Genomic DNA, 25156 nt, shown 5'->3' with positions numbered 1-25156 from the left:
CTGATGCTGCTATTATTACTACATAAAACTCAGACTACCGCTCCATACTTCCTGTTCCTCCAAATAACTGATTTCTATGGAAATAAATGAATGACTTATTCTTTGTGTCCAATAGTGATGCTACCAAACAATTAAGTTGTGAGTTTACTCTTTTAGTTGGTCTTCCTGTCATGAAGTTGAGTAGAATTTGTATCAGTTCATACCTTTCCATTGGGCTGGTGATACCTTTGAAGGAGTCATGATATCCAAGATGGGGAAGGGATCTTGAAGATCATCTAGTCTGTTCCAATCCTTTCATTTTAAAGATGAGAAAAATATAAATGGGGTTAAATATCTCTACTTAGTGCATAATTAGCAATACTAAGCACTCAGTATAGGTTCATTGTCTCCAAATACATGAATAGTCAAAGGCCATCTGGTTTGAGGGATTCTAGGAAGTACCCTGTCCCACAGAAGAGAGGATAGTTGATAGACAATTAGACAATGTTTTTCAACACTAAGGTTGTGTTAGATGGGTAGAAAAATATAGATTTTAATTTCTTATTGAGTATAATCATTGAATCTCATCTACTACTTCTTGGGCAGCTCTATTTTTTCAGGTTGACTAGGGAAGGTTCTCAAGTTTTAGATTCCCCAAGTTAGAGACTTTAGGTATTGAACATTCTTGAAAAAGAGGATAACCCTATGGGATTCTTGAATCACTTGTAGTCTTGGAAAAAGACAAGGACTGCCCATATGGTAACTATAGCTAAAGCTTGAAGTCACAGCATGGAGAATAGAAGTTGAGATTAGGATCTTCCCACCTTCCACTTCCTTGCTATTAAAATGAATCATTCAGTATGTGTAGCTCTGGTGAAAAAGGAATTGTTTATACAGCACCCCCAAGATATGTTTATTTTCTCTGAAAAATCATACATGGATTCTTGGGAAACTGTATTCCTGCTATTCAGTAACAATGTGAGTGATTTACCCAAATTTGGGTAATCTCTAATTTAGGGATCACAAATGTAGAGCCATCCCCAAGTCAATTTGTAAGGCTACCCTATTAAATCTCCCCTTTGTCATTAGAAAGCTAGATTGTGTGATCACACTTCTTAGAAAATTTAAAATGCATATATCACCCTGTCCCCACCCTAAAGTTCAGATATATTGTCTAATTTTCTAAGCACAACTCATCTCTGCTTATATAAGTGAGCACTTATTTTTTTTTTCCTATGTGTTTCTTTAAGACATCTACCAATGTGTTCCATTTTTTTTTTAAATCATTGCTCAATGTCAAAGGATGGCCTCAATTGTGCCTTCAAGTTATATTCTCTTCCAAGGGTGGTTTATGAGCTTTTTGACTGTGTCCTATGTTTTCTATATCTGTTTATGAGCTCTCATGAGCTATTGAGTGTCTTGTCTATATTTATATCTGTCTATGTTATTGGGTATCTAGTCTATTTCTATATCTCTATTTTATGGAGGTGAAGTAAGGTTTTGACATACACAATACATAAGTTATTACCTTGAACCCTTATGAGGGAGCTGAGGGACCCTTTTACTCATATTTCGGTGAGCCAAGATATAAATTATTTCAAAACTTTATTTTGATATTATCTCTGGAATTAATCATGGAGTTTGGGATTAATGATCCAAAAAAGAGACATTTACTTTTATTAGTCATCTCCCAGAATTGGACTTTATTTGGAGGAGTTCAGAGTCACTGGGTGGTGTTGGGATATAGCTTACAATTAAATGCTTTAATCATAGAACTATAGAAGTTGACAGAGACCCCCAGAAATTACTTAAAATAACTACTTTCACTCTACAGATGATGAAACTGATATTCTTCTAAAAAGGGACTGGTCTGATATTAAATAGTACAACCAAAATTTAAATAACAGTTGTCTATATATATGCTGCCTCTTCAATGGAATATTAGTTTCTTAGAAGTCAGGAGTTGGCTTTCATGGACTTTGTATACTTCATTCCTAGTAGGTTCTTTACCCACTATATCATTAAGCCATCTATGAGTTGTACTTGCTTGGGGGCAGCTAGATGGTGCAGTGAACAGAACATTGGCTTCCAAGTCAGGAGAATCTAAGTTCAAATCTGGTCTTAGATATGTAACTTTTACTAAGTGTGTACCCCTAGAAAAATTATCTAACTCCAATAATCTTACCAAAAATAAATAATAAGTACTTGCTGAATAACAGATCTCAGAAACTATGAGGAATCATACAACCATTCTTGGGAAACTGTGTTCTTGTTACTCATGTGAGCGATTCTCTTCCTAGATGTTCTAATACCCAAATTTGGGAATCTCTAATTTAGGAATCACGTATATAGAGCCATCCCCAAGTCAATCTGCAAGGCTGCTCTATTAAATCTCCCCTTTGTCATTAGAACACTTGTGCATTTTGGGGGACAATTATAAATCATCAAATAATTCAGATTAAATATACATATGTGTGTATGTGTATAAATATGTATATACATATATATATACACATACACACACATATATATGTAATTACACTGTTGAACACCCTTTCAATGTCCAATAATTTTGGATTTTTTTTTTGTGTAGTTCTCCTTGTATCTCTCATCCTTCATGGATGTGAATAGGATGAAAGAATGAATTTAAAAACAAACAAACAAATAAACAAAAAAGGCTTTTATTCCAAAGATTTTAACTTTTTATTCCATTAATCAAGTGATTTATAAAGTAAATGTAATAAGATTAAGGAATTTGAATACTTTATGTTCTTTATTGGTATTATTTGTTGCAAATAAAAAAATGAAAACGCTTTTTAGAATCTTGGGTAGACTTCTTGTTTATACATGGAAGGATATGTACATGACTGGCATGGAGTAGGAAAGCATGAATGGGTTATGATTAGCATCATGGGAGCATCAACATGGCAGTTTCACTGCCTTATCTAAGGACAACTTTTTCTTATTTGTGGTAGGGAATTATGTCTGGCCTTTTTCTGTCCACATCACCTTGAGACATTTTATTAAAACTTGTGACTTGATAAGTACCCAAACAGGGCTAACAAGATAATAAAAAAATATTGATTCCTGAAATAGCAAACATCCTTAGAAGCTGAAAATGTGTTGTTACTCCTCATTTGTAGTAATATTTTATCTCATAATGGATTGTTTTGTCCAGGCTCAACCTAGAGGAAAATAAAAATTTTTGCACAAGCTCTAAGGAAAGCATAACTTTAAAGAAAAAAACATATGATTTCTGCCATGGTGGACTGATACCAAAGTCATCAAGTGAGTACTTAGTATTAGCACATCCTTCTCATCTTTAGGAACCCAGACTTCAGTTAACAAGCATTTATTAAGTGCCGTTATGTGCCAAGCACTAAAAGATGCTAGAGATCGATCCGGTTATGAAGTGCCAGTGGATTTACTGATGATTAGAAAAGAATTGCAAAAAGTAAGTCAAAACAAAGGTCATCTTCACATACTGAATTATATTTTCTCTAGGGACTGAGATGGGAACTGGTTTATGGTTCACATCACAGCCTATAATAATGTGATTTCTCCCACTGCCAATCTTCTCTCTGCTGATGACTGAGGGAAACTTCACTTTCAGAAAAATCAGTTGTTATGTGGAAAATTTGGCCTGAGCTATAAAAAGATCCACCATTATTTGATAACATTAAATAGAAATTGTACAGAATGACATCTTGAATTAAGCCTTTGTTTGTTTCCTTTCCCTCATCTCCTATCACGTGAAGTAGAAGGCTCAATTTCTCTCTTTTTTGTCCTAGACATTTTTATGGACATAATTAAAATGGATTTTCATCACCTTGTGCACATATTCAATACAATAGAGGCACCTTGGTTAACATTCCAGCAAAACTAGAGAATTCAGACCTTTCTTCTTTCTGTTTTTAAGAAAGAGCTTATTTCTCTAGCTTTTAAAGGGACTACACAAAGAACTCTATTTCTTAAGAATAAAAAAGAAATTGGAAATATTCCAATGTGATAGAATTCTTGTTTCTATGTGAACATAACTAAGGAATAAAAAATAAAAAATAAAAATGAATGGAGAGTGTTTGGCGCCTTTTGGTCCCTTTGAATTAAAAAAAAAAGTCCACTGATTCAACTGGCCCAGCTGTGTTTACAGAGTTTACTGAGCACTGCAGCTGCAAATGCTAAGGAAGACTAGATTTGAAAAGTTCACTTGAATGGAAAATTCTCTTGATTCTGGGAACTTAATGATTTTTTAAAAAATCCTATTGTTTGGAAGGTACATTTAGGTCATTACACATTGGAGCCCTGGAGGAGGTGGCAGAGGTGAACAAACCTGATTTCCTTGTCAATCCTGAGAAATACTTCGGGGAAAAACCAGAGGAGGGATGCCCTAAAAACCAAGACATTGCCTCATTTGCAGAAAGTAAGTTTCCCATTCTTGTATCATTGTTATTCTCTTCAGGATGTCCTCATCATTAAAAAAGGAAAGAAATAAAAGAAAGAAAACAATTGATTCATAGCAATGTGGGTTAAGGTGAAATGGGATGCAAAGTCAGATGCTAAGACAGCTCAGGCTGCTGATGCATGCTTTCTGAAAGGGTAGTCAAGGGCCTGTTGAATCATGCTGAGATTTGAGGCAGAAACATTTTATTTGGCAACTTTTCAGAAGTCAGGACTCTCTGAACATTTCTTATTATGATTCTGCCATTGATAAGCCATCTTCTCCCAAATCACCTTAATTAATTTTCAAAACCTAGTGGACCAGAGAAGAAGAAATGCCAAGAGAAAAAGCCAAAGACTGGTTTCTGATGCTATGATCTTGTTCTCATCATGTCAGGTGCTATTTCTAGAGAATACTTAAGGGGATATTTTGAAGCATTGTACCCTACTAGTAGAGAAGTGTGATGATAGGATAAGAAAGCTCAATTTAGAAAATAGAAGTTAACTTTTTGAACATTCTGACAAAAGATATGTCTGAAAGAAGATGTTGATTTTCCTTAGAATTCAAAGTTCTTTTTCTTTCTCCTTACATGTGGAACTCCAGTTGAGTTTCAAAAGAGGAAAACAATAGTTGCTATGTAATGATGGAAAGTTCACGATCAGAGGTGTCAAACTGCTGGTCAGCAAAAGTTCTGAGTAAAGCCAGATTAAAATAGGATTGGGAAATGTTTAACAAAATGAATGAATAACAGAGATAATAACAGAGATAATATCACCATGGGGTTTTAAACATTTCCAAGTACACAGCAAGCAATATAAGAGGGTTCAATATAAAATCATGATTTTATGTTTTAGTGTTTACTTTTAAAAAATGTAATAAATACTACACATCATTTTCAAAGATATTCTGTTTTCCCACACTTTCTTCTAAATTTTCTTTTGGTCTCTGCTATGTATTTTTTTCCCTCTTTTCCTCCCTACCTTGCCCTAGAAAGCTACCATTTCACAAATATGTGTATGTGTGTGTGTGTGTGTACACATATATATGTATATATGTAGGACTTAATGCATTTTGTTATTAATTTTTTTAGCTTAGTATTTTTTTTTTTGTAATTTAATTGGGGTGGCATTGAACATAACAATTATTTTAGGTAAAAGGGTGGTTTTTATTATACTGGCTCTGTCTATTCATGAAAAATTAAAAATTTTTCAATTATTTGAATCTGACTTTATTTGTATAAAGAATATTTTGTAATGATAATCATGTAGTTCCTGTGTCTGTTTTGGTATGTACTCCCAGGTAAATTATACAATATACATTTTGAATGGGATATCTTTTACTATCTCTTCTTTGATATAGAAAAGCTGGTGATTTATTTTATATTCTGCTACTTTGTTAAAATTGTTAATTGTTTCCACTAACTTTTTAGTTGAATCATTAGTTGAATTTTCTAGGTATGTCATTCTATTGTCTATAAAAAGAAATCATTTATTATTTCATTATACAATCTGATGTCTTTGTTCTCATATTGCTCTTGATAATATTTCTAATACAACTTTGAATAATATTTTTGACAGTAGGCATCCTTATTTCACTCTTGATTTATTGGGAAAGCTTCTAGCTTATACTCATTATAAATCATCCATGCTGATGGTTTTAGGTAGATGCTTCATACAATTAAAAAATATATATCCATTGCTATAAACCTATGTTTTCAAGTGTCTTCAATAGAAATGAATATTGTAGTTTATCTAAAACTTTTTCTGCATTTATTATTGTAACATATATTTTTTGAACCTTTTGTTATTGATATAACCAATTAGGTCAATAGATTTTCTTATGTTCTACATTCCTGGTATAAATTCCACTTGTTCACAATGTATAATCTTTCTAGTAAATTATTGCAGTCTCCTAGCTCATATTTTATTTAAGGTGGTTGTATCTATATTCATTAATGAAATTGCTCTATAATTTTATTTTTTTAAAGCTCTTCCAGGTTTAAATAGCAGGACCATATTAGTTTTAAAACGGAGATTTAGTAGAACTGCTTCTTTGTGTATAATTCTAAATGATTTATCTAATATTGGAGTTATTTGATCTTTAAATATGTGGTAGAATTCACTTATAAATACATATGGTTTTGAAGCTTTTTACCTTAGCTTATTCATGTTCTGTTCAATTTTTTTCCCCAAAATAGGTTTATTTTGCTAGTTCATTTCCTCTTCTGTTATTCTGGACAGTATATCTATATAGAGATATATCTATATCTCTGCATATCTATAGATACATGTATATAGTAAATTTTCTTCCATTTCATTCAAATTGTTAAATTTATTGGCATCTAATTGGGCAAAATAACTTTGCAATTGCTTTGATTTTATCTTCATTAGTAGTATTTCCATTCCTTTCATTTTTAATACTAATGAATTTTTTCTTTGAAAAAAATCATACAAATTAATCTATTTTATTGTTTTTTAAATAAAATCAAGTTCTAGTTTTATTTACTAAATCAATGGTTTTGTCACAATTTTATTACTCTTACCTTTAGTATTTATAATTTACAATTCAGTATTTAATCGGAAATTTTAAATTTGTTCTTTTTCTAGCTTTTTAAAATGGCATACCCTATTTATTAGTCTGTTCTTTATTTTATTACTAGAAGTACCGAAAGATAAACATTTTCCTGATTACTGCTTTTTTGATGTTTGCTCCTAATGTTGATTCTTTTTAATGAAATTATTTTTCTAAGATTTGTTCTTTAACCCATCATTCTTTAAGATTTAATTTATTCTCCAATTAGTTTTTAATTTGTTTCCATAGCCTCTTATTGAATATGCATTATTTTATATTGTGATATGAAAATGATGCATTTAATATTTATGCTTTTTTCCATTTATTTAATTCTAAAGGTTTTATGATCTAATATGTGTTCAGTTTTTGTAAAGGTACCATGTACTACTGAGGAAAAAGGTGTTTTCCTTTCAGTTATTTTTCTCTTATGTGGATTACTGATCAGTTTTGAGTTATTGAAAATCTTATTGAGAGTGTCCAGCCATATTCAGGACTTTGAAGAAAAATTGTTGTTTGCCTCCTGGAATATCTGGAGGTCCTCATAATACATAAGGAATCCTTCCATTTATATTCTATATGGACACCTTCCATGCCAATGGTGAACACTTTGGCAAGCAGATTACTCCATGTTTTATGCCTCACATGATATTAATAATTAGAATATCACTTTAAAAAGTCACTTTTAAAATCTATTACCTTAATTTAAAAAGTTATATATTCTTAACATTTAAATGGGAGATACCTTGTTAGAGGAGAGCTTTTATGTGTATTTTGCTCTAATGGGTCTTACAAGTTTTTTTATTGGAGCAGGATGATATAATGGGAAAAAAAATACTAGATGGAGCCAGAAAATCTGGGTTTGAATCCCACTTATTAGCTGAATTATAATGAGCAAATTACTTAACCTTAAAGAGATTGTTTCCTCATCTGCAAAATATGTCTAATGTTCCTTGCACTTCCTATGTTATAGAATTTTGAATTAAATGCATTTAAAATCTTAAAGCACCAAATTAATTGCACTAGTATTAGTAGTAAAATTAATGCAGAGGGATCTTGCATTCTCTATATTTTTCAGTAAATTTAACTCTTCTATGGAGATGTGATCTGCCATAGAAAATCATCCATGAAACTCTTACTGTTCTTTTTTCTTATTTCCATGAATAATTCTCTGCATATATGGAGTGGTCATTTTTTTTTCTTTGTTTCAAAAATGCTATGGAAATGAGAAAATAAGTTTACATGCTATTTGTCACTGATACCTTCTCAATCACCTTGGGGGTAAAAATGCTATCCATTCATCTTTCCATTCTTTTAAAAAAATCTTGAAAATAAACTTTTAAAAGTGTATTACCTTCACAAATTTCTTTTTTGAATACTAAATCAAGTCAAACTACTCTCCATTTAATTTTTAAAAATATTTATATTTCCTTATAGAATTTTGAGAGGATTGAATTGTTAGAATCCAAATGTGGTGGTTCTACTGTCACTGTTGACAAGAATTTACTCTTTTAAATATACTGGCAAGAATCTTCCATTGTTGGTAATATATATTGTGCTATTTCTGGTTTCTCTTCTAAATGCTCTAGTGATAGTTTGATGGGTTATATGCCAAGGATTTGAAATACTTTTTTTTTCCATTAATTTTTGCTTGTGTCTTATGAAATGACACCGCTTATAATTATATGTACTCTTAACCTGTAATGTTTGGAAAATCAACTGGTACTTTAATGTGTTGTCTTTGGCTGCCATAGCTCTCCTTTGGTAGGGAGATAAAGCAAGTACAGATTTGTGGTGGCTTCTGGAGTCTTGCTCTATAGATTGTAATCTTAGTTTTGTTCTAATTAAACTTCCCTAAAACTGAAGATACTCCAAATCAATGCCTTCACTTTTACCCATTTTCTATTTTTTTAAATGGTTAATACCTTATTTAAATAAATGGTTTGATGTAACTTAACTGGAATCATTTTTATCCTTTTATTTTGGTGTTGATTTTTGACACCTTCTGTAACTAATGATAGATCTGAATGCATATAAACAATTGACTATGGACAAGTCAACAAGCATTTACTAAGCATATACTGTATAATAGGCAAGACACTAAGTACCAGGAATAGAAAGAAAGAAAAAAAATGTTTCTGAAATGTTTTCTACCTCAGAAACCACTGTTTTTTTTTTTTTAATAATCAATCTAAAAAATAAATTAATGGTATGCATGGCTTTCCAACTCCCTTTTTGAATAAGGTATTCATGTTATGTGGGGGAATAGCTTCTTAGGCATACAGAAACTTTATCTTCTTTTATTTCTTAATATTGAACAATATTTTCCAATGTAATCAATCATTCTTGCCTGTGCCACCTTTCCCACTGAAACTACTACATTTCACCTTAGTGTAATATGATTTATCATTCTCTGTATAGCCAATCTCCCAGCATCTCAAGCTCTAGATTTATAAAGATTCAGTTCAATTTTCCTTCTCCTTCTACTACCTCCTTTAACACCCTTGCCCCCGTTATACTTCTTGGGCTCAAGATACCTTCTCTCAGAAGTTGTTGTTAAGACTCTCATAATATAAGTAGAAATATATAGGTTATGTCTTGATGTCCATATATGTAGGTAAAAGGGTCCTCAGATTCCATATAAACATCAAAATAACAATACATGATGGGTTATGGCACAGCCTTTATTCCACTCAACAGGAAGTGTAAAATCCTTTTAAGGACTCAGAGTAAACCATAAATAGTCAAAGTGATCCAAGCTCTTTCTTCAGGGTGTCTTATGTTTCTCCAGAGCCTGTGTAGTCCTCCAGATTCTTCTTACCATCTCCCCAGGCTTTAAAATTCCTTCAGAAGTATAACAAACTTTGAATTGCTAGTAACACACATCTTAAAATTCTGTCCCCTTCAGGAGCTTTTCAGTTTAAAATTGTCCAGACTTGTTAATTCCCCTTCAAAGGGAAACATTTGGGGTTGCTAGACATGCTTTTCATTCCTGATCAGACCTACTTGTTTCAATAATTCATAGTCGGAATAGGGGAGAATAAAGTCCAGTTTATTCAGTTCTCCACATCATGACCCAGAATTTCTTATTATCCCTCTTCTTTGGGGAACATATGAACCATTCCCTCCTCCCAAAGAGGCTGACTGTGTCCAGGATTTTTCTTTTGCTAGGAGGCTAATGTAGAAACTCTAGGATTTAGGCTGCTAAAGAAACAACCATAATGCTAGTAGTGCCTAACTTCCCCTCCTCCCCATCTCTAGAAGATTGGAGTTTAGGGAATCTTATTGCTTAGATATGAGATTTCCTTTTTCATAACTGCCATAGTCAAGCTTTGAATGCATGATTGAAAGAGACACAATTATTAAGTACATACTACATATCAAGCACCTAATTTAGTACCGGCACTACAAATACAAAAATGAAAAATCCTTTTCTTTAAGGATGTAATGTAGATGACAGATGGAGGACAGAAATGGCGGGGTATGATCTTGGGAAGTCAGTGACAGTGAATAGAACAGGAGGGAAGTCAATTGGCCTGCTTTTTTATAGTTATATGCAAGAAGTTAGTCATCTCATCATTGAGGGCCTATATAACTCTCATGTACCTATATCCCGAAGTTGTCACTTCTAGCTCTGGTTTGAGCTGGGATTCCTTTTCCAGGTCCAAGATAACTCTTGGTTCTGTTCAGTACTGGTTTGTTTTCCTAAAAGGAAAAGAAGAAAGAAGATGATCCAAACTCACAAAAATGAGTGTTTTCTCCCCACAACAATTTGGCATAAGCAATTAATACTCAATCATGGAGACCCAGCTTCTATGAGAAATAATATCCTGCACATGAAAGATGCAAAGTCCAGGGCAAAGACTCGCTTCTCTATAAATCTCTATCAACTCCATTCATCTAATCTATATCTACCTCCTTTAAGAGACCTTTTCTCATTTTCTCTTTCTTAATGTCTCCCATTATTTTCTATTTTTTGTACATAACCTGAATTGATTTATCTGTGAACATATTGTGTACTAATTATGAAATGTAAACTTTCTTGGGGTATGGACTCTCTCCTTTTTCTATTTGTATCCCAAACATACACCATAGTGTCTGAAACATATTAAACTTTAATAAATGCTTGTTGACCACTGTTCTTCAAGAAAGGCTACTATTCTCTTCATAATAGTCTTTTTGTATAAGTTCCTTATGAGAACTGAAAGACTAGTTCCCCAAATGGTCTGTGTGATAAGCTAGTGTTTCCTATTAATTTTGGATATACAGTGAAACCCTTTCTTTCATTTGTCTCATAATCTTGGAGCTATTCTTCTATTTAGAAATGACTTTTTTCTGTCTTCCCATTTCCTTTTTTGCAAGAATGACAATTTATGCGGTTTCAGTTCCTTCAGGAGTATATAAATGTTTGGATTCGGACAAAAATCTCACCTTTAAAGTAACTGAGAATTAAATGAATGCTTATTAATGCTCTGAAGACTAAGCCATAATTCTCAGGGATCCCTCTCCCACAACTCAATCAACACCAGTAGTTTATTGTTACTTTCAGGATCAAATGTCAAATACTCCATTTGTTTGTTCAAGTCCATCACATATGGCCCACTCTTGCTGTTCCCATATCCTTACACAATATATCCTAGCACATGCTCTATCATCTAGGTCCACTGACACCTCTCTTGTTCCTCACATGAGACACAATCATATTGGGCATTTTTCTTTGCTGTTGCCCATACACAGAACTCACTTTCTCATTATCTCTATCTCCTAACTTCCTTCAGATACTGAGGACTTTTTAAAGGAGTCTGTCTCCATTCTTCTTCATATTACTTACTTTCCTTTAAGGTTATGACAATTGATTTAATACACATATATATGTATATGTGTTATGCTATATATGTGTGCTTATGTATATGTGTGAAACAGAGAGAGGGGGGTAATATTTCACAGCTTTCATAATATGGATTTCACTATGCTTGAAATCCTTAGACATCTGAGGAAACATTGACTCTAGTTTTAGGCTAGACTTTTAGGCTTAAACTGTATATCCTTTGACCTAGTGATACCTCATTCCTAAGTCATTTTTCAGTTGTCTGACTCTTCATTGATCTAATTTTGAATTTTCTTGGCAAAGATCCTAAGAATGCTTTGCTATTTCTTTCTCTAGCTCAATTTACATATGAGGAAACTGAGATGAGGAGGGTTAAATGACTTGCCCAGGGTCATATAGCTAATAACTGTCAGAGACCAGATTTAAACTCAGGAAGATGTGTCTTGCTGACTCCAGACCCCCACACTCGGTGCCACCTACTTGTTTCTATATGTACTTCATTCCTATACTTTCTTTATAGATAATTTGACTTAAATTTTTACTTTTAGAACTTCAGGATAGCTCCACTGCTTTATGAGACATTGTAGATTAGGAAAATAATATGATCCAAGCAAAAGCTGGAAAGGAAAGAGAGCAGAAAGGGTCAAGAAAACTCTGAAGAAATCATTTTTATTTGATATATATGAAGCAATCATATTTATATTTACATAATGCTTTGAGATTTTCAAGTCAATAATCATTGACTCATTTTAACCTCACAGCAACTTTTTTTCCGGTCTAATTATTCCCATTTTATAAATGAGAGGTCTAAGTTTCAGAGAGATGTGAAATGATTTAGCTAAGGCCACACAGTCAGTGCATGAGGCAGCCAAGGTCTTTTGTGGTCCACAAGTGAGACTCTGGTCACCATATCATACTGCTTCTCTATTCTACATGAAATAGGTCAAATCAGCTCAGCAAACAGGAACCAGCAAAGTGAATTTGAGGCAGAGAAGTGATTAGATCAACACACATGATACTCTCAGTTAGATGGTCTGCTTTGGTCCACAGATCTTTCTATAAAAATCAACTTCATTCCATAAACATTTACTGAATGTCTACTAGGTGCCAGATTTGTTGTAAGCTCCAGAGATGCACAGACAGAAATAACCACTAAAACCACTGAGGAACCTCTCTCTAGAAAGGGACCAATTAGAGTTAAAGATGTGATTCCCAATGGCAAAGCAATTTGTTGTTCCCAGCAGGATTACAAGAAATGCTATATTTTAATTATTTGCAGTTTAGGGTAAATCTCAGCATAACTTTGTTAAATAATTTCCTCTCCTGGATTGCCTTCATATTCAATAATCAGAGACAACCCATCCCCAATTCCATAAGGCCAAGAGAAGTTCTATGGTTGGTATAAGATCACCAGGCTGTTAAGTAGAAACTGTAGCTTTAAATCCAGGGCTCTTTCCATTGTTACCTTACTTTACCACAATTTTTTTGACTATCAGAACTTCAAGTCATTTCTTTTCATTTCATTTACAAGAATCCAATCAAGCCACATAAGACTGAAGCACTACTACCCAGGAGGATGGGCGCATTCTTGTTGGACAAAGTATTGGGAAGAAATTTAATGAAGAATTCTCAAGAGAAGGGCTTTCTAGGGATAGACATAACATCAATAAAAGCAGGCCTGAGATGGAAATTAGCAGTTGGACACTTCAGCTTTAATCCCCCTTGGAAATGCAACATGCCGATATGTGGATGTTCTCTTGGTGAAGTCTGACACTAGACTGGCTTGGATAGCTCCTCGTAAATTTTGAAGGTGTCTTGTGCTCCAAGAATTGATCTGATGAAATTATGCTTTCCATTTATAGTATGTCTCTGGAAACTAAGAATCACCAGCTCATTCCTTGAAGCTGTAGTTCTTTACATTTATAGGATCGGCAGAGAAAAAGATTGGACTCCATTCAACTCCTGACTCTGGTACTTCCTGACTTTATCATCTCATATGGGTAAAATATGCATGATATGGGAAAAATAATACTTGTAGTGCCTACCAATTAATAAAGACTCAAATGAGCAAATGGATATAAAGTGCTCATTAAACATAAAAGTACCACAGAAATATCAGCCACTGTTATTTTTAAGTTCACCATGTCTTTCTAAAATACTTATTAAATGCTTGCCCTGGCCAGTATTGCAAAGCTGGTAAAGCCTGCCCGTGCCAATTCTGGTGACAGAATTCAGGCATAAGTCAACCTATTCACTCTCTGACTTGACTCACTCACCTAGATCTGTCCTTGAACCAGTGAGCATCAGTCCCCTGAAATGGGTCAATACCATGCAGCTTGAACTCTCTTGGGGATAGAGGAGTAACTCTACTATGTGGGAACTCACTTCCCCTACTGTATCATACTATAATATACTCTACTATAACTCATATAGTACACTGTCTTATAAGTTCCCAGCAGTGTAATTTGGATTGTTCTGTTGTTTTCAGTCATGTAGGACTTTTCATGATCTCATGGACCATACTGTCCATGTGGTTTCTTCTTGGCAAAGATAAAGGAGGGGGTTGCCATTCCTTTGTCCAGTGGATTAAGACAAACAGAGGTTAAATGAATTGCCCAGAATCACAAAGCTAATAAATGACAAACTACATTTGAACTCAGGAAGAGAAATCTCCTTGACTCCAGAGCTGATGAGAAGAGGAGTCTCCCTGACTCTAGGCCTAGCATTCTATCCTCTCTTTCCCATCTGTTCCTGGTACAGAAAATATACAAGAGCGAATGCTTTGAATTATTTAGCTGGGAGCAAGATAGTAACTCAGTACAAGAAAGAAGGACGGATCTCATCCAAGGAGTCCCATGGTAGAAGTCGTTAGCAAGGCAAGCTGAAAAGCAGAGATGAGAAACAGCCAGCTTCTGCTACATGCTTGAAACTTCAGTCTCTCTCTCTGTGTCTCTGTCTATCTCTCTCTTTCTCTGTCTCTCTCTTTCTCTGTCTCTCTCTTTCTCTGTCTCTCTCTCTCTCTGTCTGTCTCTATTTCTCTGTCTGTCTCTGTCCCTGTGTTTCTCTGTTTTTCTATCTCTCCATGTGTCTGTTTGTCTCTCTTTGTATCTGTTTCTCTGTTTGTGTCTTTCTCTTTTTTTCAGTCTCTGTCTATCTCTCATTCTGGTTTTGTCATTCTGTCTTTCTCTGTCTCTGTCTCTCATTCTGTTTCTGTCTCATTCTTTTTGTTTCTCTATGTTTCTCTTTGTCTATCTCTCATGTCTCTCTTCTTCCTCCCTCCCTCCTTCCCTCCATTCTTGACTCCCTTTCTCTGTGTCATTTCTCTCTCCCCTTCCTTCCCCCTGCCTCATCTCTCTTTCCTCCTCTCTCCCTCCCTCCTTCCTTCTGTGCCTCCCTCTCTCTTTCTGCCATATCTCTCTCTCCTTCCTTTTTTACTCCCTTTCTGCCTCTCTTTCTCCCTTCCATTCTCTCTCCTCCCTCCCCCCTCTCATTCTGTTTCTGGCTCTCTGTCTGTCTTTCTGTCTCTATCTCTGCCTCTGCCTCTGTCTCCCCAAATGAAATTGAACAAAATCAAAGAGCTAGGAACTGAAGCCATCCCTACCCCTCCTCTATCTTTTTGCATTTTTATGTCTATTTGCCTGCAATCCTGTCTTAGGTTTTGTACCTATTGCACCCATCACAAAATCTCACCGATTTCCTTCACATCCTTTTCTATTTGGATATTATATCACCTGCCACCTTCCATCCACCCTAACCCCCACCCATCCACCTTGGATAAGCTCCCTGGAGGCAGGACTGGTTTTCTTCATCCTTGGTTTTCTTCACTTCCTCAGGGCCTGGCATAATACCTGGCACATAGCAGGCTGCAACATTTGCTTATTTTCCAGCATTGGCTTCCAGCTCTTAGAATACTGCCCATGGATTTGTGTTTTTTCCCTGACATTTTCACTCAAGCTGCTTTTTTCTTCACAAAGAATAACCACTGGATTAAACTTTCATTGCTAGAAAAGAAGATTAAAAATTCCAATTATTCATGCATTCTCGATACTCATATCATTCTAATCTGCAGTTAGTCCCAAATTTAACATTAATTCATACAATCTGAATGATTGTGGTAAGTGAGAGGTTATTTGGAAGTTGTATAGTCCAGAAGGGAGGGAATTTGTCTCATTGCTACCTAGTCTTTAAAACCATAACTTGTGGAACCTGGGACAATTTGCAGATGTTTTATTTTCCCTCTAGGCCTTTTTAGGCCCCCTCCCTCTCATACTGAATATCCTTTCTCTACTCCATTTCCTGCTTTTGAAATTAAAAAGGATCCTTCATACTCTCTCTATGGTTTTCTAACTGTCCTCATTAGGTGGTTAAACAGCATGAAGTTTCATGTGCTTTATTCCCAAATCTGAAACCTATTGAGACCTCGCTTTTGGTCATGCTTTGTCAAAGGATTCCTGAGAACCAAAGTTTTCCAGGATAGAGAAATTAGTGTGTTTGGGGTATCTTTGAGTAATCCAACTTTTGAATGAAATATGTTTGCCTAGATTAAGTGATTTCCCCAAGTTAACTAGGCAGTATGAGAAGATTGGTCTAGATCAGGACTTCTTAAGCTTTTAAACTCTTGACTCTTTCTCAGCTGAGAAATTTTTACATAACCCTGGTTATAAAGATAGTAAAATAAGTATCCAAATCAAAGACTTACTGATAATCATAATTCTATAACCCCACATTCATTTGCAAGACCCCGTATGGAGTTGTGAACCTCAGCTTTAAGAAGCTGGGGGTCTAGATCTGAGGGTCTTAACTTGATTAGATTTCTGGAGATCTATGGAATTGTATGGATAAAAAACAAACAACATCTTTATTTTGACATAATTCTATGAGTTTTATTTTATGCATTTAAAAAACCTTTTGTGATGGGGTCCATAGGCTTCACTGGATTGTCAAAGAATTCCATGATATAAAAAAAGGTTTAGAAGTTCTAAAGTCTAAAGGGTCCCTTAGGGGCTTCCAGTTCCATAATTACGATGCTATGATCTGAATGCGTAGCAGGTCCAAGGTAATTAGAGCTGACATTTATATACCACTTTATAAATATCAACTCATGTGGTTCCTTAAAATGGCCCTTTGGGCACTAAAGTTGTTATCTACATTTTTTTTCAGATGAGGAAATAGAGGAGCTAAATGCTTTAGCTCATGGGCACACAACTACTAAATGTCAAGGGTGAAATTTCAATCGAGTTCTCATTTCACTCAATGCTCAGTGCTTTTTTCCACTTTGCAACTTCTCAGATTGTTAGGGTTAAGAAAAACACAAGGCGAGTGTAGAATGCTTAAGAGAACTGGTTTTGTACTTTGTATTAAGCTGTGTATTTAGAAAATGGGTGTTCCATTGGCAGCCACTGTTAGCCAATTGGATTGCAAACACAGAAGCCTAGAATAGTTGAGCAATGGTCAAGCTTTCACTGTCAATCAATGGATAATCACCTACCTATTATGTGGCAGACGCTAATAATTGCTAGAGATATAAAGAAAAATATACAATATTTTGCTTCAAGGAAATAACATTCCATATTACTTGTATATAAAGAATAAATACAAGTATCTTTCTCTTTCAGACTGATTTTTTAATGAGGTAAAAGAGGCCATTCTTTGTGCCATTTGTTACCTACTTGTAATCACTGAATAGATATTGCCTTGATCAAATTGAAATCTGGGAAAGACCTTAGTTTAAAAAGGCCAAGCTCTCCCACTGCATCTGGGGCCATCTCCAGTTGCCTTGATTTATATCTTGACACTGGACCCAAATGGCTCTGGAGGAGAAAGTGAGGTTGTTGACTTTGCATAGCCTTGCCTTACTTAAATCCAATTCACTTGCAAGTCATGACATCATGTTCCTGATACCATGGTCTTCTTCAAGAATAAAGGACAAAGAATGAATGAATGATAAATGCAAAATAAATATGTAGTAGTTAGGGAAGAAAGGCAGTAATACCTAGGGGAGGATTTATATTGGAGGAAATGAGGACATAATGAAGAATGACATGAGAATATGAGAAATGAAAGAGAGGATGAGGAAAAGGAAGATGAAGAAACACTACCACTAGCAGTAGCAGTGGTAGTAGTAGCAGTAGGAGTAGGAGTAATAATTATGGTAGAAAAAGGAGAAGGAAGAGGACAAAGAAGAGGAGGATAAGGAGAAGAAGGATGAAAAAGAGGAGAAGGAGGAGAAGGAGGAGGAGGAGGAGGAGGAAGTAGTAGTGATGGCATTAGTAGTAATAATAGTAGCACTAGTAGTAATAGCAGCAGCAGTAGTAATAGTATAGTGATATTTCATCTTACCATCTGATCTGCTTTTATATCCTTCAGATTTCCCAACAATATCATCTAACTATTGACTCAACAAGGAACTCTTACTTTATCATTTACCTCTCTGCTGGTTCCATAAGACCTCTAGTCTTTCCCATTAGTTCTGTAGCTGAATTTTCTTTTATATTTTGATATCTTAAATTAGAGTATGAACTCCTTGTAACCAGAGACTATCTAGCTCATTCTATTAGTAGCCCTAGTCACTGGCACATAGCAAGTACTTGCTAAAAGATTTTTGATACATTTATTTATTTCTGTGAGTGAAAGTCTTCAAGGTCTTATTTCAATTTCTCATCAGGTGACCTTGGATTTTTCCAAATTCTATGGCATTAAGATTGCTAGGTAGAACAGTATAGGGCATGGAATCAGGAAGATCTAAATTTGGTTTCAGAATCTTACTAGCTGTGTGACTTTAGACTACTCCCTTAACCCTGTTTGCCTCAGTTCCTCATGTTAAAATGAGCTGGAGAAGGAAGTAACAAGACACTCTAGTATTTTTGCCAAGAAAATCCCAAATGGAGTCATGAAGAGTTGGACATGTCTGGTATCCTGAACTTGGCATAGGATCCTACATTTAGGAATTAGAATGACTTCAGGTGGAAGACAGGATGGCAGAATAGAAAGAATCCTCAATCTGAAGGCAGAGATCCTGAATTCAAGTTCCTGCTCTAATTCTGTAACTTTTAGGCAAGGAGATTTTCCTCTTTAGTTCTCGGTTTCCCCATCTATAAAAGGAGGAGGTTAGTTCATGTCAGAGGACCTAAGATGAAACAGGCTGCCCATCTTCAGACAAAGGGGTGATAGACTTAAGGTACTAAATGAGACATGTATTTGGGCATTGCCAGTGAGGAAATTTGTATTGCTTAGGTTCATTATTTATCATAAATGATCTCCCTTTCCCTTTTCTTCTTCTTCCTTTTCTTCTCTTTTCTCACCCTTTTTGACTAATGCATCTCCTAGAACCAATGTTGAAAATCTTGTGATCTGTGTCAAAGATATACATTTTTGCATTGATGAAACATTGGTTTTTTTGAGGCATCAAAAAATAATCAAATAGATGCTCAACTGGGGTAAAGTGCATTGATTCATGTAACCATAAAGTAAGAAGTAGAAATAGAACGAAAGGTCTAAGTTCTCTTCTTGAATACATAGTACGCTTTCTACATTCTCCCATGGCAACCCTGGTATCCATCCCTGGGGATAATCTGTACTTTTTTATTTTTTTATTTTTTTTAGAGAACACACATCAATACAGATCAGAGTCTTTTTAAAGATGTGATTGCACTAGGCATTCATTTGGCCATGCAAACGTTCAAACCATAGTTTGATTACTTTAATTGCTTTACTTCTATAAAGGATAATTTGTTTTTAGTTTTTTATGAGTCCTTGATAGCATCAAGTAGATTGAAAAGAATAAAGTTGGAATGGACTAACTCTCTTATTCCCCTACTCTTTAATAGCAGATCTTTGTATCATGATGAAGGCAAATTCAAAAAAAAATAAAAATTAGTTGTGTGGAATTTAGAATGCAAATGAAAATTAAATAGCAGAAGTTTAGAGACAATATCCTTACGGCCAGTTTTTCCTCTCAAATTATGTAAAAGCCAAAAGGTCTTTGTTTCAAGTATAATTTGGTGTTTTGTTATCACTGCTTAATTTTTCCCAGGCTTCTTACCCGACTATAATTTTCATGTGAATTTTCTCATCGCCTTTGTAGCACTGAGAGCAGCATTTGATGAGAAAAGTCTGTTCCCCAAAGAAATCCTGGATCGGGAACGAAAAGCTAAGCAATTATGCCAGCAAACCTGCAGTAGAGGAAAGATAAAAAGAATTCGGAAGCAAATATCATTGAAAGAAAAATAAATCTTTTGTTACAGGAGGTAAGAGGGTTACTACACATAAACTTTATACACATGCAAACACATATAAAGAAAAGAATCCAAAAGGCTAATATGTCCTACTACCTGGATATTGACAAAAGGTATTTCTTTTTGTTGATTTTGTTATATTTGTGGTGCTTTTTACCCATCATTCTTTGTTCCTACTAGATACTCAATAAGAAATTTGATGGAAGAAAGGGGGAAATATTTCATTTGGGGTATTTTAGCTTTGAGTATCAATATGCAAAAAACACTGGGTTTTCCACTACAAATATCCAGCTAACCTTTAAACAGCTGTGGTTCTCATTGCTTTTGTGACCTCAGCATTTCATCAGGGTTTATTTTCATTATGAGAAATTCATTTAGCTTACAATAAAAATAACCATATGATGCTTGAAAGTTCACCAAAGAGCCATATATATATATATATGGTGTTCTAAAAGTTTGTACAGTTTTAAGCCTGAATAGTCATATTATTTAGCTATTATAACATTTTTTATTATTTAATTATTATGTGCTTATTATTAGCTTCATAGTGCACTACAATTTCTGGGACATCCAGAATTCTTTACTTGATTCTCCCAATAAGTAAAAAAATGTAAGAACTCTAGGTATTTAGTATGTTCATCTAAATCATTTTTCAGATTGAAGTTTAGAACAGTTAAGAAATGTGCCCAGTTATAGAAAGCCAATAAATGCCAGAGATGCAATTCTACATGAGGGCCTCTTGACCCCAGGTTCAGCATTCTAGTCACATGATTAATTCCCTTATATTGACTGAACTTCCTATTTATTTTAATAACTCTGATTGTGACATTTTTCTAATTTTCCAGAGCATACCTTTTAAAAATTAGTCCTTGAATCATTCTTAAGTCAACTGAAGATCCTAAGTCCATATGTTTAGAACTGGAAGCAATTGTAGAATGTTTGGGTTATTTTACAGATGAGAATTTTGAGTCATAAAGATATTAAGTGACTTCAACAAGTAAGTCACTAAGGCAGAGTTTTAACTCAATTCTTCACTTCAGAACTAGTACCCAGTGCACTATGCCATCTGCCTCTCAATGTACTTCTTTGCACTTACCGGGAAATTAATGGTCCCAATAGCACTGGACTTTCCTGTACAACAACTCAAAGCAGCATGACAAAATTTTACTTTGACATTTTAGAATAGAGATTTCATTTCTCCTTGATCAGTGATTACACACATACAATATTTCTTTTCATTATCTTTGGAAATTTCCAAAACTAATCTAGCCAATGATCTTTTACTCCTGATTATAGGAGATATAGATGACATTGAAAGAAGGTCTGATTTATGTTGGTTGAATCATGAGCACTAAACAAGGTTAGATGCTCTGTAGGAGGGAAGCAGGAGAACATCAAACAATCAAAAAAGCATTTATTAAGCATTCTATGCTAAGTGCTAGGAAAACAAAGAAAAAAGAACAGTCTCTACCCTCAAAGAGCTTTTGTTCTCATGGATAAGATAACACTTGCATATATTCATCTATACAAAACATATTTTAGAGTTCAAACTAAATTTCAGTATAAGGAAGAGAGAAATATTTTCCTGTGATAAAGTTTTCTTTTGGCTCACTAGACAATACTTGAAATTAGATGTAAGAGGTATTTTAATGGAATTTCAAAAGTCTGCAATTGGACATATGTTCCTCCTACTAGAAAGGATTTTACTAATTTATTTATAGTGAAAGCCAGCATGATATAGTAGAGTAGTTCTTAACCTGGGCTATGTGGACTTTGGAAAAAAAAAAGATAATTGCATTATTATAAGTGACTTTTATATATTTCACTTTATGAATTTTTAACAGATTATAAGAAGGGATCCATAGGCAGATTGTCAAAGGTGCCAATGACCACCAAAAAATTTGGTATAGGGGGCAGCTAGATGGTGTTTTGAATAGACTACCATTCCTGGAATCAGAAGGACCTGAGTTCAAATCCGGCCTCCGTTAAATACTTAACACTTCCTAGTCTAGTGACCCTGAGCAAGTCTATTAACCTCGATTGCTTCACCAAAAAAAGAAAAAGAAGAAGCTTTGGTGTAGTTTGATAATTGGGCTTGGAATCAAGAAATCCTGTATTCGATTCCTGCCTCTGAGTGTTCTGGCTATGTCACCCCTGGACAAGTCATTTATATCTCAGTGCCAATAGACAACATCATATCACAATATTTTGGTGAAAATGCATCAACCTTCATGGGTAGAAGTAGTTACCTCTACTACTTAGTTCCTATAGGGCAGGCACTTCTCTACATCATTTAAATCTAAGGTGTGGTCCCAGATACAAGTACAATTGTAATGATAACATCAATAAAGATAATGCTTCTTTTACAAGTTCAGAAAAAATGATGAAAGAATATTTCCCCCCTCACAATCCATTTACTTTCCATCCACTTATTAAGGGAGTATGATGGGGCATAGATAAAACAAGGTCAATCTCAGTTCTTCATGCTCCATGTAGAATGAGGCAAATATTTGCCTCTTTAATGCATTAATGATATAAATGATTTTTAAAAGCTCTTTTAAGCTAAGTTTTCTTAGGAGATAAATGTTTCCATTTGCATTTTGAAAGCAAAATATAAAAAAAAAATAGGAGGGAGGAAAATAATAGGTGACATTTCTAAAGTCATCTGAGGTTTCCCAAAGCACTTTAAGCACATTATCTCATTTGATTCAATATAGGACATGATGAGTGGAACATGGGCTAATTTTTCTAGGCAGAGAGGAATACTGGACCCTAAACCTACCTTTTTCACTAAAAAGGTAGGTGACTATGAACACATCACCCAATATCATTGAGCTCCAAGCTCTTCATTTGTGAGACAGATGATAGTAACTTCTGTCTTATGGGATTATTAGGAGATTCAACAATACTCACTTCACCAGCCTTAAAGCACTAAATATCAAATATGATTCTATGTAATAATGGAATTCCTGCTTAAACATCATTCTCTAAGGTTTACAAAATATTTTCCCCCTTAGAACTCTATCATGGAGAAATGGTTATCTCTACAGAGGAGGAAATAGCTGCAAAAAAAAATGTTTGCAACCTGCCCACAATCACATAGGTAGGAAGTATGGAGGGTATCTGTGCCTGGGTTGCTTTTGACTAGAATTGCCACCTTGCCCATGATCATCCAGCTCATGTCCCAAAACTGACTTGAACCTACTTTCCTGATTCTTCCCATCATCTAAAGCTATAGACTCTCAGGGAGTATTTAATGGTTCATAAGATTCATAGCTTGAAAGAACCTTAAGAATAATTTAGTCTAAACCCCTCATTTAACATATGAGGAAAATAACTTAATTCAGCATCACACAGTTAACCCAACAGTGATAGACCAAATCTAAGATCTTGAAATCTTAAGCACCATGGTCAGCTCTATATCTACCACTAGAATGAGACACCCCATATGTAAAACACACGGTACTCTCTAAATGTTAGTGTACCTCCTCTTTCTCTTCCTCCTCTTCCTCCTCTCTCTCTCTCTCTCTCTCTCTCTCTCTCTCTTTCTTTCTCTCTCTCTCTCTCTCTTTCTCCCTCCTTCTTCTCCTCTTCCTTTTCCTCCTCCTCCTCCTCCTTTTCTTTTCCTCCTCCTTCTCTTTCTCTTCCTTCTAACAGGTACTAGACTTGTTAATCAAGGGGATTTTTAAAAAATCATCTCATTTGATGGGCTATTTTCCTGGGGTCCTTGAGCATATTTAAATAATTTGATCAAAATGGATTTTAGATTTAGAGATGGTAGAAGCTATCTGTACTTCTTTTTCTTTCACAAAGGAGAAAATTAGAAGGGGAAAAAATATTCTTCAGGATCATGCAGGTTATAAATGACCCAGCCAGATTTATGAGATCATAAATTAAAGAAGTAAAAGAAATGATAGAGATCATTTAATTAAATGCCACTCTTATTTTACAAACAAGGCAACTGAGGCCTGAAATGTTTAATGAATTGCCTAAGGTTATATAGGTTACAAAAATGGCTGGATTGAATTTTGAATTTAGGTCCTCTGAATTATTTTTTCCATACTACTCCATATAGAAGGATAGGAAGTTACATGTTTATGTATAAACTACTAAATATACTACACTGTAATTTTCAAGTAGTCCATATAGTTTTACATTAAGTACTGCTCAATCCATTATTTTCTCATCACAGTGAATTATTCATTCTTTTTGACAGACAGAACAAGTTTAAAAGAACTGCTTAAAACCTCTGTGACCTTAAACTGAAGAATAAACGTGAACAACAAATACTTCATTGACAGGAATATTTGCTTTGCTTGTACTTTTTTTTTTTTTTAAGTTTGGAAGTCAGTGCAATTTTTTTTCCTTCTTCAAGAAAAAAAAAAAAAACAAGTTACTAAAATGCTGACACCAGCCATTTCACCATGACACGAATTCATTGAGATTTCTTCAATGCATCCCCAGGTTCCTCCACGACTGGATACCATGACAACTCAGATATTACTAATTGATGATCTTCCTAATCATGCTATATGGACTTCTTTCTTTTTTAATTAATTTTTATAATAGCTTTTTAATTTTTAAAATATATACAGATAGTTTTCAACATTTACCTTTGCAAAACTTTGTATTCCAAATTTCTCTCTGTTTCTTCCCCCAATCTCCTCCCCTAGACCGCAAGTAATCCAATATAGATTAAACATGTGTAATTTTTCCAATTATATTTCCACAGTTATCATGTTGCACAAGAAAAATCAGATCAAAAAGGAAAAAAGAATAGACTTGCTTCTTTCTTGTGTCTTCATATACAAAGAACTTTTCAGTTGACATTTTATATGGCAAGATTTGCATCAGACTTGCTCAGAATGAATTCAATAAACATTTATTAAAATCCTACTGTGTACAACACTTTGTAATGAATAGTATGAAAATAGATAAAATTAGATATAAAAAAGCTTAGCGTTTCTGATGTACAGGCAAAGAAGAAATGTATATATGAGACCATGTAACTAGAGAATAATTAATTATTTGGTATCTGAGAGTGATGAGAATCCTAACATTGAAACAATATGAGAAGTTTTGAAAAAGTTTTGGTACCTAAGCTGAGTC

The 25156-nt window shown here is 34.5% G+C and overlaps 1 protein-coding gene across 1 annotated transcript in view; it reads left to right on the top strand.

The window, feature by feature from the left end:
* Window positions 1-24940, top strand: part of WDR49 (WD repeat domain 49) — a 181211-nt gene extending 156271 nt beyond the window's left edge. Inside the window, exons 16-19 of the mRNA XM_051990484.1 lie at window positions 3158-3267; window positions 4253-4399; window positions 19897-20059; window positions 24264-24940. Coding sequence (XP_051846444.1) covers window positions 3158-3267; window positions 4253-4399; window positions 19897-20042 — 403 coding nt within the window. The 3' untranslated portion in view covers window positions 20043-20059; window positions 24264-24940. The remainder of the gene's footprint in view (window positions 1-3157; window positions 3268-4252; window positions 4400-19896; window positions 20060-24263) is intronic.
* The last annotated feature ends 216 nt before the right edge of the window (window positions 24941-25156 follow it).

This window comes from Antechinus flavipes, chromosome 3 (assembly GCF_016432865.1).
Source record: "Antechinus flavipes isolate AdamAnt ecotype Samford, QLD, Australia chromosome 3, AdamAnt_v2, whole genome shotgun sequence".
NCBI lineage: Eukaryota > Metazoa > Chordata > Mammalia > Dasyuromorphia > Dasyuridae > Antechinus > Antechinus flavipes.
This window is presented reverse-complemented; position numbering and strand designations above follow the sequence as displayed.